The sequence below is a fragment of the Telopea speciosissima genome, chromosome 9, assembly GCF_018873765.1.
Source record: "Telopea speciosissima isolate NSW1024214 ecotype Mountain lineage chromosome 9, Tspe_v1, whole genome shotgun sequence".
Lineage (NCBI taxonomy): Eukaryota > Viridiplantae > Streptophyta > Magnoliopsida > Proteales > Proteaceae > Telopea > Telopea speciosissima.
Window position 1 is genome coordinate 10,744,658 of NC_057924.1, and position 15,751 is coordinate 10,760,408.

The 15,751-nt window shown below is 39.3% G+C and overlaps 2 protein-coding genes across 4 annotated transcripts; both read right to left on the bottom strand.

The window, feature by feature from the left end:
* Positions 1–611: 611 nt before the first annotated feature.
* LOC122640244 (trichohyalin-like) lies at positions 612–3,646 on the bottom strand. 2 transcript variants are annotated; one of them, XM_043833393.1, is made up of 3 exons: positions 3,429–3,646; positions 1,035–2,556; positions 612–989 (listed from the first exon to the last, which is right to left on the bottom strand). In XM_043833393.1, the coding sequence occupies exons 1-3, from the start codon at positions 3,636–3,638 to the stop codon at positions 682–684; spliced, it is 2,040 nt and encodes a 679-aa protein (XP_043689328.1). In that variant the 5' UTR covers positions 3,639–3,646; the 3' UTR covers positions 612–681. The 2 variants fall into 2 exon arrangements, with proteins under 2 accessions (XP_043689328.1, XP_043689327.1); XM_043833392.1 differs by having other exon boundaries at positions 614–2,556.
* A 6,178-nt stretch (positions 3,647–9,824) lies between these two features.
* Positions 9,825–15,751, bottom strand: LOC122640629 (transmembrane protein 184C). Of its 2 annotated transcripts, none has more exons than XM_043833841.1 (5): positions 15,625–15,751; positions 13,958–14,256; positions 13,746–13,868; positions 10,487–10,777; positions 9,825–10,175 (listed from the first exon to the last, which is right to left on the bottom strand). In XM_043833841.1, the coding sequence occupies exons 2-5, from the start codon at positions 14,222–14,224 to the stop codon at positions 9,969–9,971; spliced, it is 888 nt and encodes a 295-aa protein (XP_043689776.1). In that variant the 5' UTR covers positions 14,225–14,256; positions 15,625–15,751; the 3' UTR covers positions 9,825–9,968. The 2 variants fall into 2 exon arrangements, with proteins under 2 accessions (XP_043689776.1, XP_043689777.1); XM_043833842.1 differs by having other exon boundaries at positions 15,657–15,690.

Here is a 15,751-nt window from a genome sequence, read left to right on the forward strand (position 1 = left end):
AGCTGAGTCCTCACCCACTCTCAAGCACACCATCGTTTTCAAAATAGGGAGGATCCAAACAACCCCATTCCATATAGAGAGCCCTTTTTTTTTCGAAGTAACAGGATCAAGAAGACATGCATTTGGAAAATACCTATCCTTCATAATTTGTGACTATAATTCCTAAGACTAGGTTGGCAATCTCCATGCAAGCTTAACTAGTGAAGCATATTAAAGAACACACCCGCGAAAACCCAGATCCCCTAACTTTTGCATTATCAGTCTAATACTCTAATAGGAAATTTAAAACAAGACATCCAAAACATCAGTGTAGAATTCGAAATAGATTTAACAAGGGCAGATCACTCGTTTGAGACAAGAGGGAACCTTCCACTGTCCAAGTTTAATTTTATTTTTTTGTTAAACATAAGAGAGATAATGTTATTAGCATATTCTCTAGCTAATAGAACTCGTACAAAGGTAACTTGAAGTAAATCTCAGATTAGCAACCAGCGATCATGATATGGAAATGGCAGAACACTGATCAAAGGGTGCTACACCCATAACCCGATACTTAAAAACCATGACTCTCAACAAGCAATGTGACATTAAAGATTTAAAGCTTTCTTCCTCTGCACATAACTGAGCTATACCAACATGAAATTGAAACTGGAAGCGCTTCTACAAGTACAAACTAGAAATCTAGAACTCTTCATCCTCAGTGTTACCCTCACCGCGGTGTTGTTCTATATCGTCTAACTCAAGATCAAGAATGCCGGGGATGTCATCTTCTGTCTCTGTAGTTTGCTCTCCAGCACCATCAACCTCCATATTCTCTGCCTCCTCATTTCTATTGGCATCCTTTCCTTTTCCTTTTCCAGTGGTATCTCTATCCACTAGTTTTTCGACAGCCCTGGCTTCTTGCTCTTCTTGCAGTCTTCCGCCATCCAATTTCTGTTCAATGGCTTCTTGATCTTCTTGCAGTCTTTCAACATCCAATTTCTGTTCAAAGGCATCATCAGCAAGTTGGCTGGTCTCACTCTTGATGCTGTCTGTTGTCAACCCATCTCCATCTTCAGAATCCTGTAGCTTCAGATGAGAAATTTCCTGTTCTTTCCCAACTCGATTAGCTGTATAAGTACTTTCTGAATCTTCATCATGTTGAAGATTATGGGACTTCAGCAACTCACTATCTGAAGATTCCCTCAGCCCATGTTTCCCAACCAAACCTTCAACATCTCCATAATGCATGGGCATTTCCAACCTTCTAGTATTAGAAACAGCTCCTTCTCCATCCTCCGATGACACCACTTGGTTGTCAGTGTTGGTTGTTATTCCCAAGACTTCATTTTTGGACTTGTCATGCATTTCTGAGTGCCCTTCTCCCTGTCCTTCCCTCATAACAGCATTTTCTTGATCATGTTCATCTCCCAAAGCCTCCTTAGAGTTTCCACTCTTCTCTAATTCCCTCTCCCCAGATATCATTCGTCGTCTCCTTTGTCCCTTCTTACTTCTAGACCTGCCTCTTGTTCTAGAAGTTAAATCAATTTGAGAGACATCAGAATGCACTTCCAACTTTATCTCACCCTTTGAATTCATACCGAGTTCCCGACCATCACTATCTTGAGGATTCTTGGGTTTTTGTATTTCCCCATTTCTAATGGCACCATGGTCCTCATCTATAACTTCTGCAGGACTTTTGAGTTTTAGTATTTCCCCATTTCTAATGGCACCATGATCCTCATCTATAACTTCTGCATCTCCAGTTTTCAAAAGTTCATCATCATGAGACTTTTCATCCATATTTCGTTCATTCCCGTTACTCTGGTTCCTTCCTTTGGGATCCCTGTCTTCTTGAGGAACCTCAGGCTTCTCTGAACCCCCATCTCCAATTTGTCCCTCTCCTTGATGGTCATCTGCATTATTTTCACCATTGTCACCTCTCTGTGTAGAATCCTGCATTGAGGCACCTCTCTGTGTTGTATTTTCACCAACTGGATTATTGTCCCATGTCTGCAACTGCTCTTCTCTAGGAATTACAGTCTGATTCTTACCTTCTATTCCAGTTCCATTTTCAGCTTCATGTCTACTAGTTGAATTCTGTCCATCTTTCACATTCAACTCTTGCAGTTGCTGGTATTCAGCAGTGAAATTCGCCTTTTTACTCTTACCGACCTCATTTTCATTCTCCTCTACTGTAGTCCCTGTTGTAGTCAAATTTACTGGTGGGTTTGACGGGTCGTCAGCACTTACTGACCAGATTTTGGTAGGTGTCTCGAGACGGTCCTTCATTTCTTTAATTTCAGCTTCCTTCTGCTTCAAAAGTTCTTTTAGAGCAACTATCTCAGGATTCTCCTTGGCTGAGCTAATATCTTTCTCTCTTAGAATATTGTTCTCATTCTGCATTTTTTCAAGTGCTGATTCCAATGCTCTGTGCTCCTGTTTAAGGGAAGATGTCATGGACTGCATATCCGCAATCCTGTTGTTGAGTTGTGTCTTTTGGGTCCTAAGAGAGTTTATCTTTGTTTTCACTTCTTCCATTTTTCTTTTCACTTCTTTTGTTGTAACTCTTTCCTTCTGCATAAAGAAGCAGAATTAAGCTTTATTGCACAAAATGGAGAACCAGTAATAAACAGGTGCCTACAAAAACTAATGGAAAAGGAGAAAGATTATACATTAATAGTTACAATAAAGCATACAATTATGCATTAGGGTCATCCACAAAACCTTTCCTGCAATGGTTTCCCAGGTAGACCTGCTGAAAGAAAACCTCATCACCATGTAATCTTCCAAGCCACCTTAGCTTGCAGTACGAAAGGGTTCTCTCTGCCTCTTCATCACACCACCCTACACTTGTGTGAATAATTCAACCCAGACCAACACCCTTTGGGCTTTTGAGTTTTTTTAATTCAAAATTTTGACAGCTTAAATACAATGGGAGATAAATAGTGAGTAATAGAATTCATGGCCAGGCAGCCACATGCATGGAGAATTCCTTGGTGACTCAATTTTTTTCTGATTTGCTCTCGTAGCCCACCTGGCAAACCCAGTTTAAGGGATTGGGCTATAAAGTTGCAGGCTGAACCAAGGCCTCTACTTGCTCTGCCTGAGCATGCCCAAATTACAGCAACAGCTCCCCAGTGAAGGGCTCATTTTCTCAGATTTGCAACTAGACAAAAGAAGGAATGATTAAAGGGTCATTGTCGTGATGTAAAGGGTTAGATTTCTTTCTTAATTCTACTGACTAAGCTAAGTAGTTCTTTTCTGCTGGAAAATTTTTGATCAAATTATCCATCAATAAAATTTTATTAGTAGCATTGACTATGGTGAACAATCCCACATTAGAAAGATCAAGATGTCATGCAAACAAGAATATGAAATCTGTCACACAAACACACAAACAGAGAGAGTATATGATAAGATGGAGATCATATGTATGACATGAATACCTGGAGGAGGAACTGAAGGGAGAGGAGCTCACGGTCCTTGTCTTTGAGGAGGAGGTCAAAGACTCGTCTCTCCCTAAGCTTGTGGAGAAGCATAACCCCAAACACTGCCGCCCCAAACGCTAACAGTAGAAGCATCCCATACGCCCTTCCCCTGTTTCCACTGCTATTGCTATGTCCATACCCTTTCGACGAACCCCCCATCAAAGCCATCTCTGTGTCTCTCTCTCTCTCTCTGTCTCAAGCAACACGAATAAGAAGAATAAGAAGAAGAAAAAGAAGAAAGGGTAGAGGAAAGCACAAGAAGTCACTGCCCTTCAACGTGTCAGGAAGGTTTAGGAAGGAGAAAGGAAGAAAAGTATGACAAGTCTTTGTCAAGCAATAAGGAAAATAAAATGGGTCTCATCCCTTCCTTATTAGTATATCTCCCTTTCACGGTTGCACACCTGCACTTGCTAGGCTGCTAGCTGTTCCTAATTCATCATCGTCATCTAAAAGAACTAAGAAATCTGTGTGTGTGTGTGTTTAGAGTCTAATCTGTCCACAATAGGACCCACATGGGCAACGTGGAAGCAGGAGGAGGGAGCAAGGTGGAAGAAAGTCTGGGAATAGTGTCAGCCAGGGCTCTGATTCTGGTGATATTTTGCCATTTTTCAAGTTTCTGGGGAAAAAAATGTTGTACTTATTAGTTCTATATCTTGCATGCAGTATAGCAGTGTTCCCAGGGTACCCCTACCATTTTATTCAAATAACCCCAGGAAGGTTAAAGACTTCTGATTTGCTCTTCCCTACTTTAGAAGTAAAGGTACCCTTAAAGCAATGGCGTATATAAATTGTAAGTTCTGGGGTCAAACACAACCTCCAAGAAGAGGGTAGTTTTTCAAATTTTTTTTTGGTGGAAGAAGAAGAAGAAGAGGGGTTGTTGAGAACAACTAAAATTGGGAAATTTTGTACATATAATAGAAGTATGAAAAGAGCAGAGTAATCTTGATTAGTCCCTTTAAAAAGCCAATAGGAAGAAAAATTGTCCGTTTTTATGTTTTTTTAGCTATCCTCTTCCACCCACCCAATTCTATTACAGTATATAATGAGAGAAATAGAGAGAATAGAAAGAGTAATAAATGGAGATTTTCTACTTTCTGCTTATAGGGAAGAGAGCTCTCTGAATCGTGGGAAGTAGGGCCAGGGGTGGGGAAGGTGACGTGGGAGTTTTTTTAATTATCGAATAAAGCGTTATCTGCATTGATTAAGGCTGAAGAAAAGGGGGGTTGGGGCAGTTAGTTAGACAGTAATTACAGGGAGAGCCGAAGGGTTACCCAGGTGCTCTATCTCTCTCTATATATACAAAACTATTACCTCCTTAATAATCTCCAGGTATTAAGTAGTACTAGCAGTACTTAGGGATTTGGAACTTGACAATTAACGCCTTTTAACCCTTCAACCATACAAATCTCCATGCGCATTGTGGACTGTGGAGACAGTTGTATCGGATTGGGATTGGTATCAGATCGGTTATCGCTTAGAATTAGGTCGATTTTGATGCAATTATCCTTGGTTTTTAAGTGGATCGGTATCCGGGATGAGTCTTGGCTGATACCAATCTGATCCAGTCAATATCGATCGATCTAATCTGAGATTACGAATCATGTTTGAGAGGTTTAGAGGCACACGTGATCTTTGCGATACTGACCTTCACACATATCTATGAGTGGTAATAGGAATTTTTATCCTTTCAAGTGTGGTGCACTGTCCAGTGCAACACACTTGAGAATCCAACCATTAAAACATGGGTAGTTGCGTCTTTTTATCTTCTCAAATGTTAGGTGTATGGTTGGATTCTCTAGTGTGGTGCACTGCCACGGAGGATAGAATAATCTTAGGGTAACCAAATGTGGTGAAATATATATTATTTTTTTTCCCTTTTAATACAACACACCTCTTCTTTCAAGCAAAGTAAAATCCTATCATTTCACAGGAATACTCGAAAATCATGCAAGATAAGATAACACAAAGTTTTTCCACCTTACAACGCTTAAGAGACGTGCCAGGAACAGGATTAATTTCATAAATGCGCATGGGGTGACTTTTACTGAGGAAGAGGATATTGGCAGGGAGCTCACAACTTTTTACATGAATCTCTACACCTCTCAAAATTTGCAACAAAATGATGATTATTTTCAGCCTATTAGGGGGAGAGTTTCAGAAGCAGATAATCTCTCTCTTTGCAAACCTGTGACTGATGCTGAGATCGAGAAGGTCGTGAGGTCAATGCCTGCCAATAAATCTCCAGGACCTGATGGTTATTCTGGAATGTTTTATCACAATTCTTGGGGGGTGGTAGGGAAGGATGTCGTCAATTGTGTCAAGGCCTTTTTTAGTACTGGAACCTTCTCTCTGCAGCTGAATCAAACATATATTTCATTAATACCCAAGGTTGATCATCCAACATCAATTCAAGAGTATAGGCCGATTAGCCTTTGCAATTTTGCTTATAAGATCATTTCCAAAATCATTGTTTCCCGTTTAGGTCCTATCTTGAACAAGATCATTTCCTTCAATCAAAATGGGTTCATCAAGGGCAGGCATATACAGGATAACGTTCTCATCTGCCATGAATTAATGCACAAGATTCAGAAGACTAGAAGGGGACGAAAGTGCTATTTTTCGTTGAAGATCGACATGAACAAGGCCTATGACAGATTGGAGTGGTCTTTCCTCAGAAGTACTCTTATTAGCTTCAGCTTTGATAGCAACTGGGTGCAGAGGGTAATGTTTTGTGTGGAGACCACTCAAATGGGAATTTTATTGAATGGCTCTCCACTTCCGTTCTTTCGTCCGTCTAGAGGGCTTAAGCAAGGGGATCCTCTATCTTCTTATCTTTTTGTTTTGTGTGCGGAAGTTCTCTCTACAAAACTTGGTATCGTCTTACAAGATAGGAGAATACGTGGAATAAAAGTCAGTAGGAATGCGGAGAGCATCTCTCATATGGCCTTTGTTGACGATCTCATTCTCTTCGGGGAGGCGACAATGACGGAGGTTAGAAATCTGAATGACACACTTCAAGACTATTGCAACCATTCAGGGCAGGCGATTATTGTAAACAAAACTAGAGCTCACTTTAGCCCTAATGTGGATGCAACAGTGAAAAGGCAGTTAAGAGAATTCTTTCAGGTGTGTCCTACGTCTGCCCATGATATCTACCTTGGCATTCCTTATGTAGGGGGAAAATTTTCCAAAAACCACTGTTCAAATCTGTTGGACAGAGTTAATCAGAGATTAACCCGATGGAAGTCCCAATACCTTAGCCCGACCGGGAAAGTGATTCTGATCCAATCCACTCTGTCATCCATGCCTCTGTACACGATGTTGTGCTTTAAAGTTCCGGCATCCATTCATAAGGACCTTGATGCTGCGAGCAGAATATTTTTTTGGTCTAATGGTAGTAAGAGTTTAGTTCCAACCATTTCATGGAATACGATCTGCAAGCCCAAAAGGCTAGGAGGCCTGAATATTAAGCAGTCCAACTTTATGAATCAAGCACTATTGGCGAAGAAGGCCTGGGAACTTTTGATTCCACAGCGATCCTTGTGGGGGAGAATGATGAAGAGTAAGTATTTTCCTAACTCTTCCTTTCTTGATGCCGGGTGTCCTTCAACCGCTTCTTGGGGGTGGAAATCCATTTGTTTTGGGAGGGATCCTCCTTCGGCAGGGTCTCTTCTTTCAACTTGGTAATGGATTAGATATCAATCCCTGGACTGATTACTGGATACCAGCAGTTCGACCATCGGCCGCTCCATGTCCTCTCCCTAGGGAAGCCCCATGCAGGGTAGCTAAGCTCATTGATTCTACTCAGGGAATTTGGAAAAGAGACTTAATATTTCAATGGTGGCCTCCAAATATTGCGTATCGGATCATCTCAATAGTTATTCCTATCTTTTTAGAGACGGACAAGTTTATATGGGCCCCAACATCAAATGGTACCTTCTCAGTAGCATCAGCCTATAATCTTGCAATCTTAGGATGGCAGGAGCACCAAACATTCCCTTGGCAGAGAATTTGGCATCTTCCCTCTCCCCCTAAGGTCCTTCATTTACTGTGGAAGATACTACACCAGAAACTTCCTTTACCTCCTCTTCTGTTGGATAGGGGTATAGTTGTTAACCCTCTGTGTGCACTATGTCACAGCGCTTCTCAGTCTGCTCAGCATCTTTTTATCGATTGCATTTGGGCCAAGGAGGTCTGGGGTCAATCCGGATTGGAGAGTGTTTGGTATCAACACTCCATACTTTCTCTTATATCTTCTTTTGTTACAGGTCAACAATCCCATCACAGGAATGCAGTTCTGTTGCGAGCATATTGCTGCAGTGTAGTGTGGAACATATGGGTAAGTTACTGGAATTGGATCTATTCTAAGGATCAGTTCAATCCAAGGTTAATTGCACTTCGGGCAACCTCGGCTGCAAGGGACATGCTCAAACACTTCAATGTTGGGACGACAAGGGAGAGTAGATCGATTAGATGGGTCCCCCCCACCTCATAATGTTTTGAAGTTCAATGTAGTCGGCTCTAGCCTTGGAAATTCAGGTTCAGTGGGCATAGGAGGAGCTTGTCGCAACACGGCATCGGCTTTTATTTTGGCTTTTTCTATTGGCATTGGGTGGAACCATGCAGTAGTAGCAGAAGCTTTAGCGTTGAGGGGAGCTTTGATCCTGGCTATCTCCATGGAGGTCAAGCAAGTTATTATTGAGAGCGATAATCTTTTTCTGGTGAAACTTATGAACAGGGAATCATTCGCCATCCCATGGAGAATAGCACATATTGTGAATGACTGCTTCCATCTCCTTCCTCATTTTGACAATATTTCTTTCCACCATGTGCTTAGAGAGGGTAATTCTGTTACCGATTCGTTGGCCACTATGGCTTCTCACTCTCAGGATTCTCATATTTGGTTTTCCCCACCTCCCCCTCTATTTCTAATTTCTTGTATGCTGACACTATTGGAACTTGGTTCCCCCCCGTCAATAAAGTGTGTGTTTATCAAAAAAAAGAGTAAACTATTTTTAAATTATTTTGAAAACCTTTTTACCTTTAGCTTAAAGAACTTCTAGAGGGGCAATCAAAATAATGTTATAATTTCTCAAATCACCATTTTGGTTACAACTAGATACACTCAACAAATAAATACAACCAGTTCTAAGCAATGAACATTAGGCTCCAATTTGGCCACAACAAGATTTTGATCCAATCAAATGCTTTGAAAAAAATTCTTAGAGAGAGAGTGTGTGTGTGTGTGTGTTCAGACACTTTATTTTACGACCAACTCCTTTTGGGATTGTTGTGTGGTTTGTGCTTTTACAATTTCATCAAAAAAAAAAACTCCATTTGAACTAAAAGTCCTAAAAGTCAGTTAACCTTTTGGGATTGGCACAGTCCCCAGACCCTACATGTTAGGGTATTGCCCGCTTTAGCTAAGGTTTCTGCATGACTTTAAGACGTCTTATATACACATACCAATAACATTCCTCCACACTCTAGCTCTGATACCAATTAAGTGTCACAGTTAACGATGGATCCCACAAGTCAAGATATTGTCTGCTTTGACTAAGGTTTGTCGCATGGCTTAAAACGTATCATATCATGTGAAAATTGATAGCCACTAACATGGACATTCCATTACTAAGGCACAACCGATGTGGTCTGTGACGCAACACTTTTTTGATGGACTATTTCATTTTGTGGTTTCAGACGAGGGGAGCTCCCAACTCTCTATTTGCGCTTCCAATTTTTCATCAAATTGGGATCCAGACGTGGAAAGAGAAGAAAAAACATTTGCATGGGCGAAGAGTCTAACTTAGAACCAAGTTCCCCTTCATTCATGATAAAAAAGGAATCACCTCAACATGAGAGTCAGTATTGTCAAATTGACATGGGAAAATATAATTCTGACCAGGGTTTAAAAATCCACAATTGAGATCCAAATTAATTCAGAGATCAATGAGGAATAAGAATCGACCCAAATATGTACTAACCTTAGTTTTCATAAGGGGATCAACGTGAGCCAGATTGGTCAGGATCGGGATCACCCTCGACCAATTCCAATCCAAATCGTTTCGACCCTATACAATAATAGGAAGTAGAAGTGAATGATGATACAAGAATTCAATCACATTGTCACATCACCAGCAAATAAGGAATTCATTCTATATGGATAACCGAATCACCAACTTGTGTACGTGAAAATCTAAACAAATAACCATGAAAGATTCAGGACCACTGAGTAAAAACACAGAACTATATAACTAGTACAAAAATGGACTAGTTGCTATTTAATATTGAAGTTCTAGTTGAGTAATCCACCCCATCAACCCCTCCCCCAGGTGTGTCGAAGATGGATAACTATAGTTCAAAATGGCCACATTGGACTGAATGAAGTGGATGTCATTGTTAAACCACCAATATCGACAATATTACAGATACAAGCAACCTCTTAAAAACAATACTGTATATGTATTAACCTCCAAACTACATTGATCAGTTCAAAATTTATTCATATTTCTTGTTTCGCATCTTAGATGCCACGTCTCCACTGTAAGGTGCAAAATGGAAAGCATACTGCTGGAGAACTGAAAACACAACCATCTCCAGGCACACCAATACGTTTTGTAGGGCTTGCTCAATTTGCTCTACATCTAACCAGTAATGATGAGATTGGATGATGCCCGATGCGGCTAGGACATTAAGCACAACTCCCTACAAGTAGTCAAAGAAAGCCATCTGTGAATACAAGTGATGGAAAAACTCCATTTTCAGAAGAAGAAAGATGAGTCAAAGGATGGGAGGACAGAAGCAACCTCCCCCACACCCCCCCCCTACGTGCCATTTATTGGTTGATTTTTGCTGTGACATGCATGGATCTGCAAATACACCTTACCAGTAACCATGATTCTTACCACCAATCATTTGGCTAGCCGTTTCTTTCAGGAACTTGATGCTTCAAAGTGCTCAAAAAGCTTTTACAAAGTAATTCTTGAAATTGTGAGGAGTTAATATGTGGAATTTACCTGCCAGAAGCAGAAGAATACAATCCCTTTAACGCACAAGAACTTAGAGAGGGGCTTGTGGGGTTGCAGCTCCTTTGCAAACACATGGTAAAAGAGCACGAGGGAATACAGAGCCAACGAAACAGAAAGATTGAGAATGATAGTGAATGTCCAGCTGACCCAACCGGGGTAAAACCCAAGAAGCTGAAATGTTATCATCAGCACAGAGCAGAAAGGCCGAATGACAACAAACTGCCAAGTCCAGTATTTGAGGAGCTTCAATGTGTTATGGTCCAGACGGACGGTCCGTGGCTGCAATTTGTAGAAACATGTTTCAAATATATATCCATTTCTTCCAACAAGCTAACTACTTCGCTGACAAGGCCTGAGCAGTGTTCCATGGTGTTTTGGGCAAGAAATACAAAATCTAAATTCACATTATGATCCAATAGATGCTAAAAATTTCACCAAATTCTACAGCTGGAATGCTCTTAAGTTTTCATAATAAAGTTTGCTTTCTTGGCAGAGTTCAACTGGGCCAATTGATTTCCTAGTTAATTACATCATATGAAACAAGGACAACCATGTTCTTCTGCCATTTGGTTGTACTGGACACATGTTACCTGATGTCTCTTGTTTCCAATTACCACTAGCATACCATTTATTAATGTCATAAACATCGGCTTTATGTTAAGCACATTATTTTTACAGACATGTCAAACAAAATTGCTTGACAAACATATCTTGTAAAATACCAAATAAACCATGTAGACATATTTATGTTCACATACACAAAGTCACAAAAACATAGCCCTACCCTCAAAAAAAGGGGTGGGGGTGGAAAGAAAAGAAAAAGAAGGCCTACCATGAAAAGTAGAAAATCCAACCTTCGAACTGCGGAAGAAAAAATGACAAATGAATTTGATCACTGGCTATGATGCTAATCCAAACAAACTAAAGGTTTTTACCCTAAGGAAAATAAAAATTTTCTCCCAGATCAATGACCTATCTTCACAACAATTTTCTGGACTTTCTATGACCTCTTCTCCCTAATCAGGAGACTCCTAAATATTCTTGATATTATACATGTATGTTGAAAAACCTTTTGATGCAGTATCACTCGACTGGTTGGACCGGCATGAAACCAAATTGGTGGTGGGCCAGATGGGAGAAGGGGAAAGTTGCAGGGGAAGGGGAAAGAGATCACACACACTCTCACAGAGTAAACCCAATAAACTTCTATTCAGTTCCCTGTATCCAATGTTGGGTTACATATGCAAGTATTAAAGAAAAATAACTAGACTCCCATTCTAACTCTGAAACTGAAAATAACAACTTGCAATTCAAACTCTAACTCTTACATATTCAACCTAAAACAAATAAAAGACTTAAAATAAATAAATTAACTACTTTCAACCCTAGTTGGACCAAAATCCACTGGACCGGTTCTGTCCGGTTTTGGGTCTCCAAAGCCTATCATGCCGGTCCAACCGGTCAAGTGATACTGCATCATCTTTGTTGGGGGTTGTGTGTGTGTGAGGGGGGGGGGGGCTCCTAAACACATCATAAAAGTAACCATATTATAATGTTGGAATGATTTTTTTTAAAATAAATGATGTCTAAAACTAATTCTTACCCAAGGTTCTAAAACTCAGGTTTCGACAAGGTTTCGACCAGCTAGAAATCGAGTTCGTCTCGGTTTCGACCATATCTCGGTCGAAACCTGAGATTTTTTCCGCTTGATGAGGAAACCAAGGTTTCGACCCCAAAACAAAGTTTTTTAGGTCTGATTTTTTGCAGGTTGCCTATTTTTCACATTTTAAACACAATCCATGAATTACATTCACCAAAAAATGGTACTTGTGGTTATTGACCCAAGTTTACTAACGTACGCGCTGATACAATACAGACACTAAAGTGGTATTATAAATTTATAATTAGTTCACATAATTATAAAGTACTTGAACCATGAATAATACATTGAATCCAAATAAAACATTAAGATGCCTCTCTTCAATTCCATGCGGAGTTTCTTGGTGAGTCTAATCCATGAGCAGCGTACCACTGAAGATTGCGAAGCCGTTCCTCCGAATGCACAACATACGTATCCCATGACATGTTATGGGACCAATTGGTCTAATAGTCCATTACTGATTGGAAAAAGAAAAGCACAAGGTTGGAATTTAATGTCAAACTCTCTATTGATCTCCCCAGCCAACCTGAGAAGCTTTTTGTCATACAAGGAGATGCCTCCATAAAAACGGCTATCCTCCTTGAAATGATCCTATTTTCAAGATCTATGAACCCCAAAAAAATAAGCAAAATCAACAAAACAGCACAGCATACAATTTGAATAATTACTGTGGAATAGAATAGAATAGAACGAATGGAGTACCAAGTACAACTTCATTTCTCCCAAATATTTCTTTATCAGATCCTTTTCTTCGTTTGAACCAAAAATCTTTGGAAGGATGGACGACTTTGACCCAGAATGGAATTTTAACTAAAAGAAAGAAATAAATAAGGAGAAGAAGATGCAAAAATAAGGAATAGGAGAAGAAGATAGGATTAGAAGATAAGGCTGTCATTGGTTTGAATGGGAAAAAGAAGGTAGGAGTAGAAGATAAGGCTATGTAGTATGGTTCTGCACTTAAAAGTAAAGATGCTTGGTTAGTGAAGTATTGGCATCATGTTCAGTTCAGCTAAAACCAAGGAAAAAGCATACTGTTTGGTCATGGTTTCAACCGTTTCGACCTGGTTTTGATCGAAACCGTTGGGTTCGGTCGAAACCAGACCGAAATGGTTGAAACCAGGCCGAGTTAAGAGATTTTTAAAAGTTTCAGTCCAACTCGTCTCGGAACCTGTCGAAACCAAGACAACTCGACGGTTTCGACGGGTTTCGGTCGAGTTCTCGATCACTGTTCCTACCACAGCAAAGACCAAATTAAATAACACACTAAGGAAATCTCTGCCTCTTCTCAGACTATAAGCATGTGTTTGTGTGTGCATGAATCAAAGATCCCATTTACCAAAAAAAAAAAAAGAATCAAAGATCCTAAAAATAAGAAGAAACTACTTCAAAGCAAACACTGAAACCCTCTACATACCATTCCACATCTCAGTCTGCAATGACTCAGTTAAATCATTACTGTTTTATTGAAGCACACAATTTAAATTAAAATTCAGACAAACAGAGTAAAACTTTACTGGCTTTAGGAGACCACTTATATTTTCTTTAATGAAATAATAAGACCTAATAACAAGAGAACTGATTACTCACCTGGAAAAGGTTCATTGGAAATGAATGGTGCATCTCTCTTCCTTTAATTTCATCAGGAACTATATTTTTGCTAATAGATATATTCAAGTAACTATACATCAAAGCCAAAAACTTGGCAATAACCTGCAAGTAACATTTTGAGAAGCTTATCAACATGATGAGCAAACAAAACTTTTACGTTTAAATTTCCCAACTGAGTGGAACGGACTTACCAAAGCCTCATAGCATTCCTTAATAGAGTCCAAGAACAGGAAAAATGTTTTGCTTCCCCGAACATCTAGCAAACCGACAAAGGAGTCAAGGGCATATATGGGGGCCATGAGGATGATGATCAGTATGGCCTTTTGTTCCTTTGGGTTTTTCCAGTAGAAAAGATGCTGGGATAGGAGCTGTATAGTAAAATGCATTGTTAACATCACACAGACCCCAGATCCTAAGAGAGTAAGTTGTCCCCGGTCCAATTTACTTATATCAATCATTTTTTCTTGCTGAGACGATCCAAAGTCAGGACCTGCAAAAGGGTGTTCAAGCTTCTTAAGGATCCAAAAAGTTCAACAAAATCCTGTTAAATCTAAATAATAAATGTTTTTGGGTAAAATATATACAAAAAAATATGGATAAAATAACAAAGAATTAGCTTGTAAAGATAACTTCTGATATTATTCAGAGAAAAAGGCAGAAAGCAGGATTACCTATTTTAAAAGCGATAAGATTTCTCTTATTTATGTATCCCACTAAAATTAGTAGGGAACAATCATCGCCAGTTTATCTGATGGTCCAATCCAATCACAGACTTCCCATAAAAGAAGAAACCACCAATTCATAATTGAGCCTGTGATTGGCCAGAATGCATTGTCTGTATTAATCAGATTCTTCTTTATGCCTCAATTAAAACTACAGACAAATAGCATTAAGCCAAGCAGCCCAAAATATTTGAGTACTACCATGAACAATTTAAGCTCTTCTTATCTATCTTTGACTCTTAAGCCAGCAAGAAAATAGCCAGAGCCTAAATTCAATGAACAAGCCAAAAGATCTATACCACATAAGCTCATTGTTTAAGTCCCTCTATTCGGCCTTCCTCACAAATCATATAACTAAATGCTTGCAAAGATACATGATCAATAATCAGACTATAGGGGTATAATAACTAGTGTCTTTATAAGCCACAGTGAACAGAATCACATCTGAAAACCTAAGGATTTCAGATGCTCTGTGCACAAATGAACATAAGGAATTGAGTACATTCTGTGAACCTAATTGAATTTGGCAAATAATTTTGAGCATTGAATATGTGACCAGTTCAAGCCCTATTAGGTGGCATGGAATTGATAAACTCGGCATTCCAAGATACATTAACCATGTCAAGGTTTAAGATGTTAAAAAAGAAAAAAATTTAGAAGCGATCATCATCCATCCGGAAAATGTGCATCTTGTTAGAGTGAGGACGATCTCAATTGGAAGTTACCACTGTGTTCACTACCCTGAAAGTACACTTTAAAAGTCACTGTAAAGAAAACCAAATGGAGGAAACACATCTGACAGAAAAAAAATCCATCAGAAGGGAACAAAATTACTAGGTTTTCTGATTTCCAACCTTACGAATCACAATGAAGATTTGCCAACTTTTATCCATTAAAAAATTAAAAACTAAAATTTTGCTCAACTTCTTTTAGATTTCTCATGGCCCTATTTCCACAAAACAGAACCATATACGAGTAATCACAGAAAGATCGGATCGATTACATAACGCACAAGTTCTCAAGACATCGTCAATTTCAAACAAAATTTTCCAAACACAAGTGAACATATTGAGCTACATAATTCCTCAAATGTTACAGTTTGAACTGCAAGAATAAAATGTCATAGAGAGAATCACTTAGAAAAAGTTGAAGAAACCATATCACTTACAGCGAACTCTGCAACCGATGGACTGCTGATCGTTAGAAAGGGAAGAATCAAGAGAATGAAACCTTAGAAATTCGATATATTCCAAGTTCTTTGTA

Coding starts and splice junctions, on each gene's coding strand:
- LOC122640629 (XM_043833841.1), bottom strand. CDS start 14,224: ATGATTGATATAAGTAAATTGGACCGGGGACAACTTACTCTCTTAGGA. Junction 13,869..13,957: donor AGGAATGCTATGAGGCTTTG/GTAAGTCCGTTC, acceptor TGTTACTTGCAG/GTTATTGCCAAGTTTTTGGC. Junction 10,176..10,486: donor TATTCTTCTGCTTCTGGCAG/GTAAATTCCACA, acceptor GACTACTTGTAG/GGAGTTGTGCTTAATGTCCT.
- LOC122640244 (XM_043833392.1), bottom strand. CDS start 3,638: ATGGCTTTGATGGGGGGTTCGTCGAAAGGGTATGGACATAGCAATAGC. Junction 2,557..3,428: donor CCCTTCAGTTCCTCCTCCAG/GTATTCATGTCA, acceptor TTCTTTATGCAG/AAGGAAAGAGTTACAACAAA.